This window comes from Amblyomma maculatum, chromosome 2 (genome assembly GCF_055883805.1).
Source record: "Amblyomma maculatum isolate TAMU_Amacu chromosome 2, ASM5588380v1, whole genome shotgun sequence".
Taxonomy (NCBI): domain Eukaryota; kingdom Metazoa; phylum Arthropoda; class Arachnida; order Ixodida; family Ixodidae; genus Amblyomma; species Amblyomma maculatum.
Genome location: NC_139345.1, coordinates 10,406,605 through 10,419,473, shown reverse-complemented (window position 1 = coordinate 10,419,473; position 12,869 = coordinate 10,406,605). Strand labels below are relative to the sequence as shown.

At 44.8% G+C, this 12,869-nt stretch overlaps 1 protein-coding gene and 1 long non-coding RNA gene across 4 annotated transcripts in view; one reads left to right on the top strand and one right to left on the bottom strand.

The window, feature by feature from the left end:
- Positions 1 to 570: 570 nt before the first annotated feature.
- LOC146197923 (uncharacterized) lies at positions 571 to 4,965 on the bottom strand. 2 transcript variants are annotated; one of them, XR_014704914.1, is made up of 3 exons: positions 4,894 to 4,965; positions 2,378 to 2,435; positions 571 to 1,872 (listed from the first exon to the last, which is right to left on the bottom strand). It is a non-coding gene; the product is annotated as an uncharacterized LOC146197923 (long non-coding RNA). The 2 variants fall into 2 exon arrangements; XR_014704913.1 differs by lacking the exon at positions 4,894 to 4,965 and adding an exon at positions 4,553 to 4,861.
- LOC146197922 (integrin alpha-V-like) overlaps positions 4,848 to 12,869 on the top strand; it is a 45,850-nt gene continuing 37,828 nt past the window's right edge. The window contains exon 1 of one of the 2 annotated variants that reach the window (XM_084593199.1): positions 4,848 to 5,491. In XM_084593199.1, the coding sequence (XP_084449325.1) occupies positions 5,037 to 5,491 (455 nt within the window). In that variant the 5' untranslated portion in view covers positions 4,848 to 5,036. The remainder of the gene's footprint in view (positions 5,492 to 12,869) is intronic. The other variant, XM_084593200.1, reaches the window with a different exon arrangement.

Here is a 12,869-nt window from a genome sequence, read left to right as displayed (position 1 = left end):
TGCCGATCCCAAACTTAACGTATACAGACGTCAGATGTAGCGCAGAAGTTCCTAGGAGACACCTAAATCTATAGCTGAATATTTTCGGAAGCGAACAGCTGCTGCCTTATCGAGACAACTCTCCACGAAAGACATGTTTGTCATGCAGATGTAAATAAAAAGAATCATGATATCAGAGGGATAAGGACGTCACAGACTTCCCATTAAGAGGTTTTAGATACTCAGCTACGTCCTTCGAATTTCTGATTAGAAATGGGTCATCAACAGTGAGCTTGCTTTAATTCCTATTGAATACTGCAACGGACTTTTGTGACGTCCATGTTTTCGACACTATGACCTAAAGGAAAACCGGGTTATGGATCTTCACTGCGAAAAATATTTGCAAGAAAAAATTCTCAGCCTTACCAGTGTCATTCAGAAGTCCTACCAAATTCAGTGCATAGTTCTTTTGTTCTTCAGATTTTTCTTTGTTTGGTGAAATTTTATGGCGATCAAAAACCGCATCAACGGCTTGCCAGACATTGCGAGTAAAGGTTTCCGCATGGAGGAAGGAAACAACTTTTCCGCATGAAACGCAGCGAACCCAAATCGTTTATTAGCATCAAATTTCCTTTTTTTTTTTTTTTTTTGAGGTGCACTGTATATTAATACTGCAATGCTCAAGTGAATGCAGTATGTTAGCGCTAGTCTTCCGAAAGGAAGACTGTTAGTAGATAACGTATGTTGAATGAGCCAAACACGTATTTCACTGCCGCTGTCCACTGCCCGTTGTGAAACACGTCTCATCAAGGCCAGTCGTTCGGGACTTTGGTCTAAATACAAGCAGTGTGCCTATTTTAAGCAGCAACTTGAAATACCCCCCCCCCCCCCCCCTTCTTTTTCGCGTATCGCATTCCCGTCGTATACTCAACAAAAATGAAGAGAGTAAGCGAAGGCGTCACTGGCTGTCTAGATTATCCCTCTCCTTTTTATGGCACCTAGTCGCTGCTGGCGAGGAAGTCTAGCCAGAAGGGTGAGCGTTCACGTCACTGACTTACATCTGGACTTCGTCCACTACCTGTTCTCGGAATGTTTCTTAACGCGTGGGATAAAGGCAGAGGCTGCGAAGAGCACAAAATGTTGTGCAGGGGAAACTCTAATGTCTACAACCGTTTCCTTCGTCTCACATCGTGAAGGAGTGAGAAAACATGTCAGAGCAGCAGCCGCGGATCGATGCAAATTGCTACCTATTTGCCAGATAGGTGCTGATCTATTGAATTATAAAAGAGGAAAGCTTTAATGTATTCAATTCAAATGACAACTTTCCGTTAGGCACCTTGTGAAAGGTCTCATTGAAATAAAAAATTACCAGGCGTCTGTTTGTCCAGAAGCACCCAGTATACTTTAAAATTCACGGTACTTAATTTACGATACGATACCTTGAATTTCGGAAGTCAAATCAGATATTCTCTTTTTTTTTTTTTTTTTTTTTGTAATAGGTCCGCTTTTATTTCTGATTGCTGCAGTCTCGTGTTTTAGCCCGTTCCACGTGAGTGTGCAGTATCCCTACGACGACGGCACTATGTCTTTAGTTGCTTCAGATGTATAGCACAGGAGCGCTAACATACTGCATTGCAGTATTAAAATACAGTGCACCTCCTAGCCCCAGGCTCACACAAACCCGTGCCCTCTCTGCATGGGCTTTCAACCAGCGGCGTTTCCCACGCCGTTGTATGTCGAGCAGGCGTTGACCGCGCGCCGGTCTTGGCGGTAGGTCGTGTTACACCGGAGTCGGGCAGGCGGCTGCTGCGTGATCGTTTTACGTGCGTGTCACTTCCAAGCCCGTCGGCGAGGTTGCTCGCGTGGCCCTCACTTTGACAAAGTTGTTGCAGCCTGCAAAATAAGCGATAGGCGAAAAAAAGAAAGAAGAAGAGAAGGACGGCTTTAACGGAGGTTAACCAGACCCACGGTGCAAAATACTCTTACACCGTGACCAGACCAAATGTCTGGTTAGGTATACCCTGCGGCGCGCTGCTGGTTTGAATCAGACAATCACAGTATATGTGCAGTTCAGCCGGCATGCAAGAATTTCTGCAGCGCAGATGAGTCTCATTGTTCAGCAGATCGTCACTCGTCGAAACGTGCCACACAATGACAGTGAAGTGGCAGAAGTCTCCTATCGTTTTTCCGTTACCGCACAGCGCACAAAACAGGAGCGCCTTTGTTCTTCTGAGAACAAATGCCTTTGTTTTACAGACGCGCATGCTGCTGAACGGTAGCTGCCGCGTCTTTTAGGAAGGCTAGCAAAGAACTTTCACAACGTGCCATATCTACTAGCTCACGGTAATGTCGCTCCAAGCCTGTCCTTCAACAAGGGCGAACTTAAGTTGTGACTCACTCTGAAAGGGACGTCGTTGAGAGAGCGAGCAGTCCCGTTTGATCCATGCACTTTTTCCCTGGGAAAAATAAGCGTTTGCATGGTTTCCTTTAAAAAATACTGAACGCGCTGATTTAAAAGTAACTATTATTCCGCAATCTAGCCAAATAATGCAATTTAGCCAATAGTGTAATGCTGAACTACGCTTCAGAAGTGCTTGGGACTGGGCTAGTTGGAACATCTTCTCATAAATTGCGCTTAACCTCAGCGTTTGTCCAGTTCTTTAGTCCGTGTACAACTAAGCAGCGCTGCATTTATGAGAACCACGCTTCCACTGTCAAGATCCGTGACAAATATTGTTGTACACACGTAAATCATTTTCTGTAACCTAAAAACCCGGCTCTCACTTACTTTTTCCCTTAGCTCGAAGGTGCCGAAAGGTAGCGCTCTAGGCTGCACTCATTCAACGTGAAAAAATAATAAAGTAATCACGGAGCTGGCGGAGAAACTAGGCTAGGAAGATGGGAAAGGAAAAATTATATTCACTTTCAGCCCTTCAGGCAGGTTTCTGTGGTGAATTCATTATTGGTAGTGAAATATGTATTCTCCTACCTGTTTGACGAAAGTAGAATGGTTGATCACCAGCAGCGGCAGTCTAACCACAGGCAGTTATGTAATTCTCCCTGATAGCCGCTTCATCATCATGAGCTGGACTATACCCACTGCAGAGCGAAAGCCACTCCAATTTCCATCCAATTAGCCCGGTTCTGCACTAGCTGCGTCCACTTGACCCTGCGAACTTCTTAATTCAATCTATCCACCTAATTTTCTGCTGCCTCCTGCTACGCTTTCTTTTCCTGGGAATCCAATTGTTATTCTTAGAGACCATTTATCCTCTCTTCGCGCTACAAGTCCTACTAATGATTGCCGTTAGATGATGTCATCGCTGACAGCCAAAACACTGGAAGGCAGCGCACGCATCTTTCTGTCGTGGAAGCTGCTGACGCCAGGGTGGAAGTTTTGTCGCTAGTAAAGACGATTCGGGGTTTGTCTCTATCTTGTCACTGCTTGTCGTACTACGTACAGCAAAAGCTTTGGCCAATCCTATACTGTACTGGAACGTGAAAAGCTTTGAACATTCTTGTCATCTGTACGTATCTTCCTTCTTCGATTTCAAGCAACCTCAATTTCCGGAGCGTTGCTTCCTTATATAGCGTTATGTTTGTGCATTTTCTGTTTATTTCAGAATAAATTTCTATCTTGCGAGTTCTCATCTACTAGTTTTTTATTTCCCTTTACCAAGTAATGCACTATTCCGTAGAGCTTGCTATTAGGCTGTCGTTTGTTTTTATTGTACTTTTACGCAGCTGAATTATCGTCGGCTAACTCCCCCCTCTGGAGGGCCTTTAGGCAATCTCTGAATGAGTAAAGAGTATAATGCCAGTGAACTGTTGGAAAGAGCGCAGGCCTAATCAATTGCGGGAACTCACCTATACACCGTCTTATAGAAAAAACAGCTTAACGACAGGCTGCAGTTCAGAACAGAAGCAACATGAAACGCTCATCTTCTGGAAACCACTCTCTCAAAGCGATTCCGACGTCTGTAACACGTAATCCGTCGAAAATGCGTCAGACGGCACGACCGACCATGGTGGAACGCGAAAGTGCTGCCTGATACGCCTTTGCATTCAGAATTCAACGGCCTCACACGGCACGTTCATCGCTAATGTACGCAACCGTTAAACAGGATCGTTAAAACCAGTTAAACAGCTATCAGTCAGGCGAGCTAGCGCCATTGAGTATCCTCGCCGTGGCAATGACAAGCTGCAGAGCTAATAACCAAAGAAGAGGCAGTGTGACGTAAGGCAGATGCGCTCATTCATTCTCGTTGACGGCGGTACACGAAGCGCGTATTTCAATCGCGCCGCACGATAACGGCTGAGTAACTGGTTGGTAGGCGTATACGGCCTGACGTCACTTCGGGTCGTTCGGTGTGGTGCGCGGCGGCGATAGGCTTCGAACGAGGGCTTCAGGAAAAGCCCGTCTTCCTTATAGGCCACTCGGCTGCCTCAGGAGCCAGTTTGGCGGAGTAAACACTCCAGCGTGGCCCCGCAGACGTGTGGTAATAGACTCGCGTGGCAAGCAACGGCCGCTTACTCACTGGGCAACCAGGCGCGCTTGACTCCGCGCTCGTACCTGTCCGACTCGGCTCTGCTCTTGCCTCCTCGGAACGCGCCCGCTCACCCAAGGACACCGGTTGTCCGCCGCAGCGTCACCGGGAAGTTGACTCAAGCCACCCGATTCCAGCGGTGGTGGAACGTGACGAGACGAGAACATACTACGCGCGCCTTCTCACTGCGACAGAGCACGAACGACGCGAAGAATGCAAACGAGCCACGCGAACAGCTCGCGCTTCGCTATGACGGCGGCTTTCCCACTGGCCTCCCGGAGGCCTCGGAAGTGCTCTCCTGTGCACTGATCATTGCGCGGCGCTCGGAGAAGTGAGAGAGGGGCAACGCGTGCGGGGCTTTGCTTACCGTCGTCGCCTCTGGTTGTCACTTGCGCCGCGAGCGCGCTCGCTCTTTCAGTGTCGCCTCAGAGTGGCGTGCACGTGCGGTCTCAGGGAAGGGACGTTCCGCCGCTACCGCCAACCACGTCGCCGGATGCCGGCGGGCGACGGATGTTTTCCCCGAGGAAGCGCGCGCTGATTATCGCGCCCTTTGCTTCTTTATTCACGGAGCCAGCTGCGATCGGAAGGCACAGAAGCAGCGGGGGGTTGCCTCCGCCGCCGCCACACGTCGTCGAGGTGGTCCTTCTCCATCGCAAAGAGAACTTCACCGCCTCTGACTGTGAAGCCATGGTTGCGCCGGGACTTAAACCTCAGAACTGCGACCACTGTTACCACCACCGCCCGGGGCTACGACCAGCGGTGTCAGCCACGCATATGACCGGACTCTTCGCCACTACGCCTGCTCTGATCTCGAGGTTCTTCCTAGTCATCATGTGGACAACGGTCGCTTCGCCGGTATCCGCGTTCAACCTGGACACTCAGTTTCCCGTGGCGCGGATAGGACCGCCTGGAAGCCACTTTGGATACTCCGTGGCGCTGCATGCGAGTGAAAGGCATGAAATTCAGTGAGTATGCACACTGACGCGGAGCTGTCAACCTTCTCTATTGTTCTAAGCGCACTCATCCCCGCTCCTCCATCATCCTTCAGATACTTTTGTTTCCAGCTTTATTCAACCGTTACCAAAGTAAAACGGTCCATGAGGGCGCCGAGAACCTGTAAATCCTACTCGGTGGACGAATTTGGATTTTTAAGTTTCTAGTAATTGTAGTAAGCTGTAGTTTTTGCTGTATAGCGACCGTCAAGGCTAAACTGCAGGGTTCAGCTACTTACTGCAGTTCGCTTCACTGCTTCATGCTGTAGGCGTGTAAACGTTATTTCCAGAAATATATAAGTGCGAGAGAAACTTGTCCAAGACGCACCGGTCATTTGTACCATTTTGGAAACCGTTGATTACATTCAGCCTATACTGGAGGTCGATTTCCAGGTACGAGGTGCATGTCCAAGGCGCTTAGCCTCCGCAGCGGTCAACTTCCATGCAACTAGTTTCTTCCCTGTTAGTTTTTCATTTGTGTATTGTTCTACCAGACCTCTACTCTCACTGAGGTTGTGAGAACTTGCCTCTAAAACCTGCATAAAATGAATGAATAAATTTAATTACACAGCTAATTAGAAAATCTCAGTCTCCGCAAAGATGTACGGATAAAAGCGAAACTGCATTTAGACTGATTGCGTTCCCTGAAATTATAAGAAAAACTAGCCAGTTAAAATGTATTGAGTAAGTTAGGTGAGCATCAATGTAGCCCGTCGCCCCGATGTTTCCACTTCGCACAAAATTTTCTTTTTTCGCATATTCCATAAGTTTCAGAGAGCGAAATGAGATCAAAGAAACAGCTGCTTAGGATACCATCACTGCGATTGTCTATGCCAGCTCTGCCCCCCTATAATGAGTTGCAAAATTAAAAATTGAGTTGTGCTAAAAGGGGTTTAGGTGTTTCAAGCTCTCCCAACATTTATTTACGATCGAAATATATATATATATATATATATATATATATATATATATATATATATATATATATATATATATATATATATATATATGTATATATATATATATATATATATATATATATATATATATATATATATATATATATATATATATATATATATATATATATATATATATATATATATATATATTTGGTAACTTAAGTTCAATATATCAGACAGTCTTATGTCGCCAACACCAGCGTCCCATCGAACTGCTTGAAGCCGATGTGTACATCAAAAGCGTTTTCTTTCTGTTAGTTTCTTTTTTTTTTCTTTTGGGGGGGGGGGGGGGGGGGCCGAATTATTAAGTACATTTGTTACGGTGAAATTACGATGAATTACGATTACGATGAAATTGTCGGGTGAAAGCGGCATTTTCTTATATATCACGCAAATAAAAATACAGTTGCTGGATTTAAAGCTCTGACGAATATTTATCTGGGCCATTATACGAATAGGTAGATAATATTACTGATTCAATAGCATTAATTATCAATTACATATTTTATTAGCGCGCATAATTTTTTTTTTTTTTCTGGAAACCTCACGGCATATAAAACATAATTTCACACGAGCGAAACTTAGAGCATGCAGGAAAATGTAAATTGATTGATAAAACAAAGCGCGAGCAGTTAGAACTATTCATCTGATTTCAGTGCGCACGTTAAATTACGTTTGAAATAGAACTAATGTAGGTATGGATGTACAGGGAAACTAGGTGCTAAAAGCCGACGTTTCGCGTCTTTTACTCTTTTCTTTTCGTCGATTTTAAATGTTATATTTCACATCTTCCCTAGTAGCAAAAAGTAGAAAAAAATTTCTGCTGTCATGACAGAATTTCTATGCTGTTTTTGATAGTTCACCTTTCGTGACAACAGAAATTTCTGTATTAAAATCAAAATTTTCTGTAGTTATAACAGAAAAGTACAACCGAAAAAGTTTCCAGTACTACAGTTCAGTACACTAGAACTAAAGCAAATTCTGACCATTAATACAGAAATTTTGTTGCAATTGTCAGAAGTGCAGAATGTTTTGTCATATTGATAACTTGGTCCTGTAGGTCTTTTTTTCGACTGGATTTCGCAACACACACACACACACACACACACACACACACACACACACACACACACGCGCGCGCGCGCACACACACACAAACGCACGCACAACGTTAGAGTCCTATAAACACGAGACGAGATAAAGGAATGTAACGGCGCTCTCCATTTCGCTCATCCCGCTGCAAGGGTCCTTCAGCAACAGGCGGCAGAGAGCAGAGAAACGAGGCATTTTACGATGAGTGCTCGTAAGACGATCACCTTACGATGCATTCGATAGAGTTTTATTCATCAATTCAGTGCGATTGAATGCCTCCAGTAGACGAAGAGTTGACTTCACCATTCTCATCAAATAAATATATGGTAACTAGAAAGGCATTTTCTTTGCGCGAAGGAGTGTATAGCGTTATCATTTACCACGGTTAAGTTCATGACGCTGTCGTAACTGACCTGGAACACTAATTTACCTGTTTATGAAAAGGATAAACAGGTAGAAAGATTTCAAATTACAAATATTTGCTTTGCTGAGAGGAAGGTTTTTCTTACAAATAATCCCTAATGAGAACTTCCGACCCCGCCCCCTATCACTCCTGTTTTAATGACGAATGCTACAACGTGGCCGCTGCTTTCTCTCTTTAAAAAGCTTTCCGAAAGCATCTTTGATTGAACTGTATTTTAACTGTGGCCGAGAAGATAGCGATCCTGTCGGCATTCAGAACAAATTATTGACTAACAAAGGCTGGGGAGCAAATAACAGGAAAAGGCGTTGCTCGCAACCCAAATGTCAAGTGTAGAAGTGTTGCAAGGCTACATCTACAGCGTCAACGATGGCAGAGGCACGCAGTTGTCCTGACAACTGCTGCAAAAGAAAGCGCGTTGATAGGCTGCACCGGGTTGCTGCAGCGGGCGTCGACTCACTGTTGCCAAATACCTATATCTTGCGAACGTGTCTCTGACCTAATGACAGCCCGACACATCGAGGCGACAGTTGCCCCGATAAGGAGCGAGTAAAGTGAGATGTCGGTGGTAGGAGGGGTGTAAAGGGAGCGCGTGAGTGTCAAGATGCCGCGGCGCGCCCTGCAAGAAAGAAAAAGGAATAAATAATAGAAGAGAAAGGTGTGAGGGCCCCCCGCAAGCGAACACGCTGCGTCCGCGCGCGCATGAGTCGGTTAGCAGTCGCCGTCCCGCTGTCTGACTTGTAACGCCTCCGCCCAGTTCGTCTTGTGTCCTACGTATATCGCTAGGACGCGGAGAGGAAGCGCGCCCCACCCTCGAGTCGCGATTTCAAAAGAGGAAGCGACGACACCCAGTGGGAGTGCACAGCGTTTTACCGCCCTCTTTTGCGTTCTTTTTGTCGGATTCTGGAGCGGAAGAAGCTTCTTTGTAGCGTTCGCACTTGCCCAGCGTATGCCTACCAATCACTATCTGCGCATTCTACGCAGTTTTCTTTTATTTCGGAATTCTAAAGCGTAAGCAGCTCCTCTGAAGCAGACATGCCCCGTGTACACCTACCAATAGCAGCTGTATACTGCATACAGTAACAGGATCTTGCTCGTTTTACTGGATTTTGAAGCGGAAACGGCTTCTTTGCACAAGACATGGCATCTCTTGCGTACATCGTGTACAGCCGATAAGTTGTCAAATTATTTACCAGGCTTTTCAAGCAGAGCCAGCATTTTTGCAGATTTGCTGCGAGCGTATTCTATGTAAACCTGCAAATAAGCATCGTACACCGTATATTTACTCCAAGTTCTTGCTCTTTTAGAGCGACAGCTCAACGCAAAAGTCGATCTCTTTGTCTGTGTCTCTCATAGCAACGCTGAATCGCTCCCATCGGCTCAGAGCAGAGTGGAAGACGAAGACGTAGATGTTATGTGGACGATCCCGTGGTGGAGCGTGAGATACGGTCCTCCTTGGATACGGCTCGCCTTAAAACGAGATTTCATTAGTTTCTATCAGTCAATTACAGGGAATGTATAATGTTGTGATCTATACGGATCCTGAAGACCCCGCCTGGGTGGCGCAGTGGTTACGGCGCTCGACTACTGTTCCCAAGGACGCGCGATCGAATCCCGTGCCTCGGCGGCGGCTTTTCGATGGAGGCGAAAAGCAAGGCGCCCGTGTGCTTTGCGATGTCAATGCACGTTAAAGAACCCCAAGTGGTCGAAATTTCCGGAGTCCTCCACTACGGCGTCTCTCATAGCCTGAGTTGCTTTGGGACGTTAAACCCCACAAACCAAAATCAAACCGATCCTGAAGAAGGGGCCAAGTGCAAAAGAACAACCGAAGAGAAAACATGAGACGCATAATATAATACGAGCTGTTGAAACATCAGAAGAACGAGCTTCGAAGATAGTTTTCGTTCAACCATTGAATGCTTTAAAATTGCCCAACTTTTTTTACCAATTTCTGAAGCGCAGTAAGCTTCTTTGAAGCCTTCACATGCACATACCCTGCGTACGCCGACCAGTCAGCAGCTGTGCACCGTGTTAAGTATTCAAGAACTTGCTCTTCTTACGGATTCTGAATTGGAAGCTACATTCTTTGTAGCGTTAACATGCGCACATTGTGTGTACGTCTACCCGATCAGCAGCTGCACAGCGCTACAGTGGTCATCGCCCCTTTTGACATATCTCAAAGCTGATCCATCTTATTTGCAGAGTTCATCCGTGGTGCAAGCTTTTCCACAGATGTACTCAGTCCCCAGTTCCATACCTGCACTCGAATAACGAACACATATGCCGTCGCACAATGTAGTTTGTACACATCGCCGTTAAATGGCCATTATTAAGGCGAAAGCCTTTAATGTCTCATCGTTGTCAGCAGAGGCTGTAGGCAGAAGGTGTCTATACCGTGAGGATACCGGGATTCCGCCAGTGACATATACCACGCCTTTAATTTCCTGTAAGCGAATTATATAACGCCGGTGAACTTCGATGCGTTCAATGAAATGCTGGTTGTGTACGGCAAGGGGCGCGCCATGTACCGTCATGGCTGTTCATGACGTCACCAGGCAATTCATGCATAGACGAAGCTGACCCCGCTGGGCGTTTGATATAGGCGTCCGTGCGGCGCCTTTCATTTGGCGTTTCCTCGAAGCCGCACCACACAGCAGCAGACCCAGATGTCTAGGAGGCGTTAGTACAGCAGGCATCAGCGGCATTTCAAATTGATATACAGGACAGAAACGGCGCAGTATCTGTCAATTCTCCGCGGACACACATGTACCACGCTGGAAAGGAAGGGAGGAAGGTGGGAGTGAAAGAAGAGAGGGAGATAGAGGTGCCTTAAGGGAAGGCTACGATTCACCGCGCTATAAGGCTTTCGCCTCATCGCACTTCAGTGGACCAAAGTGGCCTCTTTTTCTTTTCTTCTTTTTTTTTTTCAGAGCTCGTACATGAAGCATGCTTTCCCACAGATATACTCAATCCCTAGTCTAATACCTGCCCTCGAATTACGAACACATATGCCGGCGCACCATGTGGTTTATACACATCGCCGTTAAATGGCCATTATTATTATTATTGGCGATTACTTCAAGCTGTAAGCTGGACATATATCTCCCATACGTAATGACTTACTTGCTTCTCACTTGCAACAGTGTTCGTAATCATCTCTGTGGCAGAGTTTCTTCGCTGGCCAAAGTCATGAGGGCAAAGTTCCAGATTTTCTTAGCGGTAGCGGTATTTCTCTAGCACCTTTTTATGCATGCGGATGAGAACATTGTTATGTTAAGTGGCATTTCTGTGTTTCTTTCCTTGCTTTGCTGTCCACCCACGGTACATTTAGGATAAGAAGCACTTTCTGCTTCTATAATTTCCTTCGCACATCCCTCCGGCTTTTCCCCGTGGTAGCTTAAACTGTGATCAAAGCCTTGCGGCGAAATAACACCGCTTTCCGCTCCTTCAGTACTGAGTGTGAGCTTTTTGTAGAAGACTCCAAAGTAAATGCAAAAAAAAAAAAAGGGGGGGGATAAATGAAACGCTGGAACATAGCAGCGTCGGTGTCGCGAAAGCAAAACAAGGGCTAGATGACGCCGTCTTGGTCATGGCCTGCAGCTTGTTGAACTGCTGCAGTGTCCGAATATGGCTTCACTCGTGCTTTGCTTCAATGCGGTCGAGATTGTCTTCAAATATTGGCCGCTTTGTGTCCATATCTCCTGGCTACACTCCCGGGAACGAAAAAAAATGTATTGCTGTGAAGTAGCAGAATGTGCGGAATATATATATATATATATATATATATATATATATATATATATATATATATATATATATATATATATAGGATAAGTAAATAGACGTACTTGGTTGCTAGAGGTTACATAAAAGTGAAAAATTGCTTCATACTGTTTCCAAGTTTATTTGTAGTCGACGTTTCGGCAGGAGCCCTGCCTTTCTCAAGACTGATATATATATATATATATATATATATATATATATATATATATATATATATATGAAAGAAAGAAGCCAACAGTGTGTATATATATATATATATATATATATTGTTTAGAGCTTAAAAGAATAAATTAAAATCTAGGGCCTGTTGGACGCAGGGTGGTGATTTTAGATGAATGTTTTTTTGTTTTTTTTTTTCTGAATTGTGATATGGCAAAAAATATGCCGTGACAATATTTGTGCCGCTTCAATATATTTAAGAATAAAAACAGATATCGATATTTCAGCAACTGACAAGTCGAAGCTCTAAAGGTTAAGTTTAAAATTTAATCGTGTTACTTTCATTACTTCGAGTGGAAAAATGTATTTCAGAACTTGAAAAAAAAAAAAAAAAGAGTAACAATCTGGCGTAGATTGTATACTTAAAATGTCAGTTTAATCCGTTGGTAGCGTACAGAATTTCACAATGATGTTTGTTTCCCGATCTCTTACAGAGATAAAAACGAAATTTCAAAATTTTAGGCACTTTTTTAGGCAAATTTAGGCAAACATTAGGCAAATTCTAAGCGATAATCTTCTATATACCATTGACAGTCTAGCTCGAGGATAAATAATTCACTATATTTTAAGCGCGTTATTCCAGATATGATTTCTACGGCTTTTAAACCAGGTTTCCGTATCAACAACTTTATGCCCGCCCTGCAGTGCTCAGTTGAACAATAGTCTATGTCCAGACACAGCGCATAACCATTAAGTATCCCCATGTTTTCAAGAGCGCCCACTGCATGCATTGATGCGTATATAGGTGGAGACGAGGCTGTCCGTGTTGTTCAGGAGAGCTTGAGAGAATGAAAATATGAACTGGAGGAAGTAGTAGTATCAGAAGAAGATGACCTACAGTTATTCACTGATTAATTAATTGTCTTATAACTTG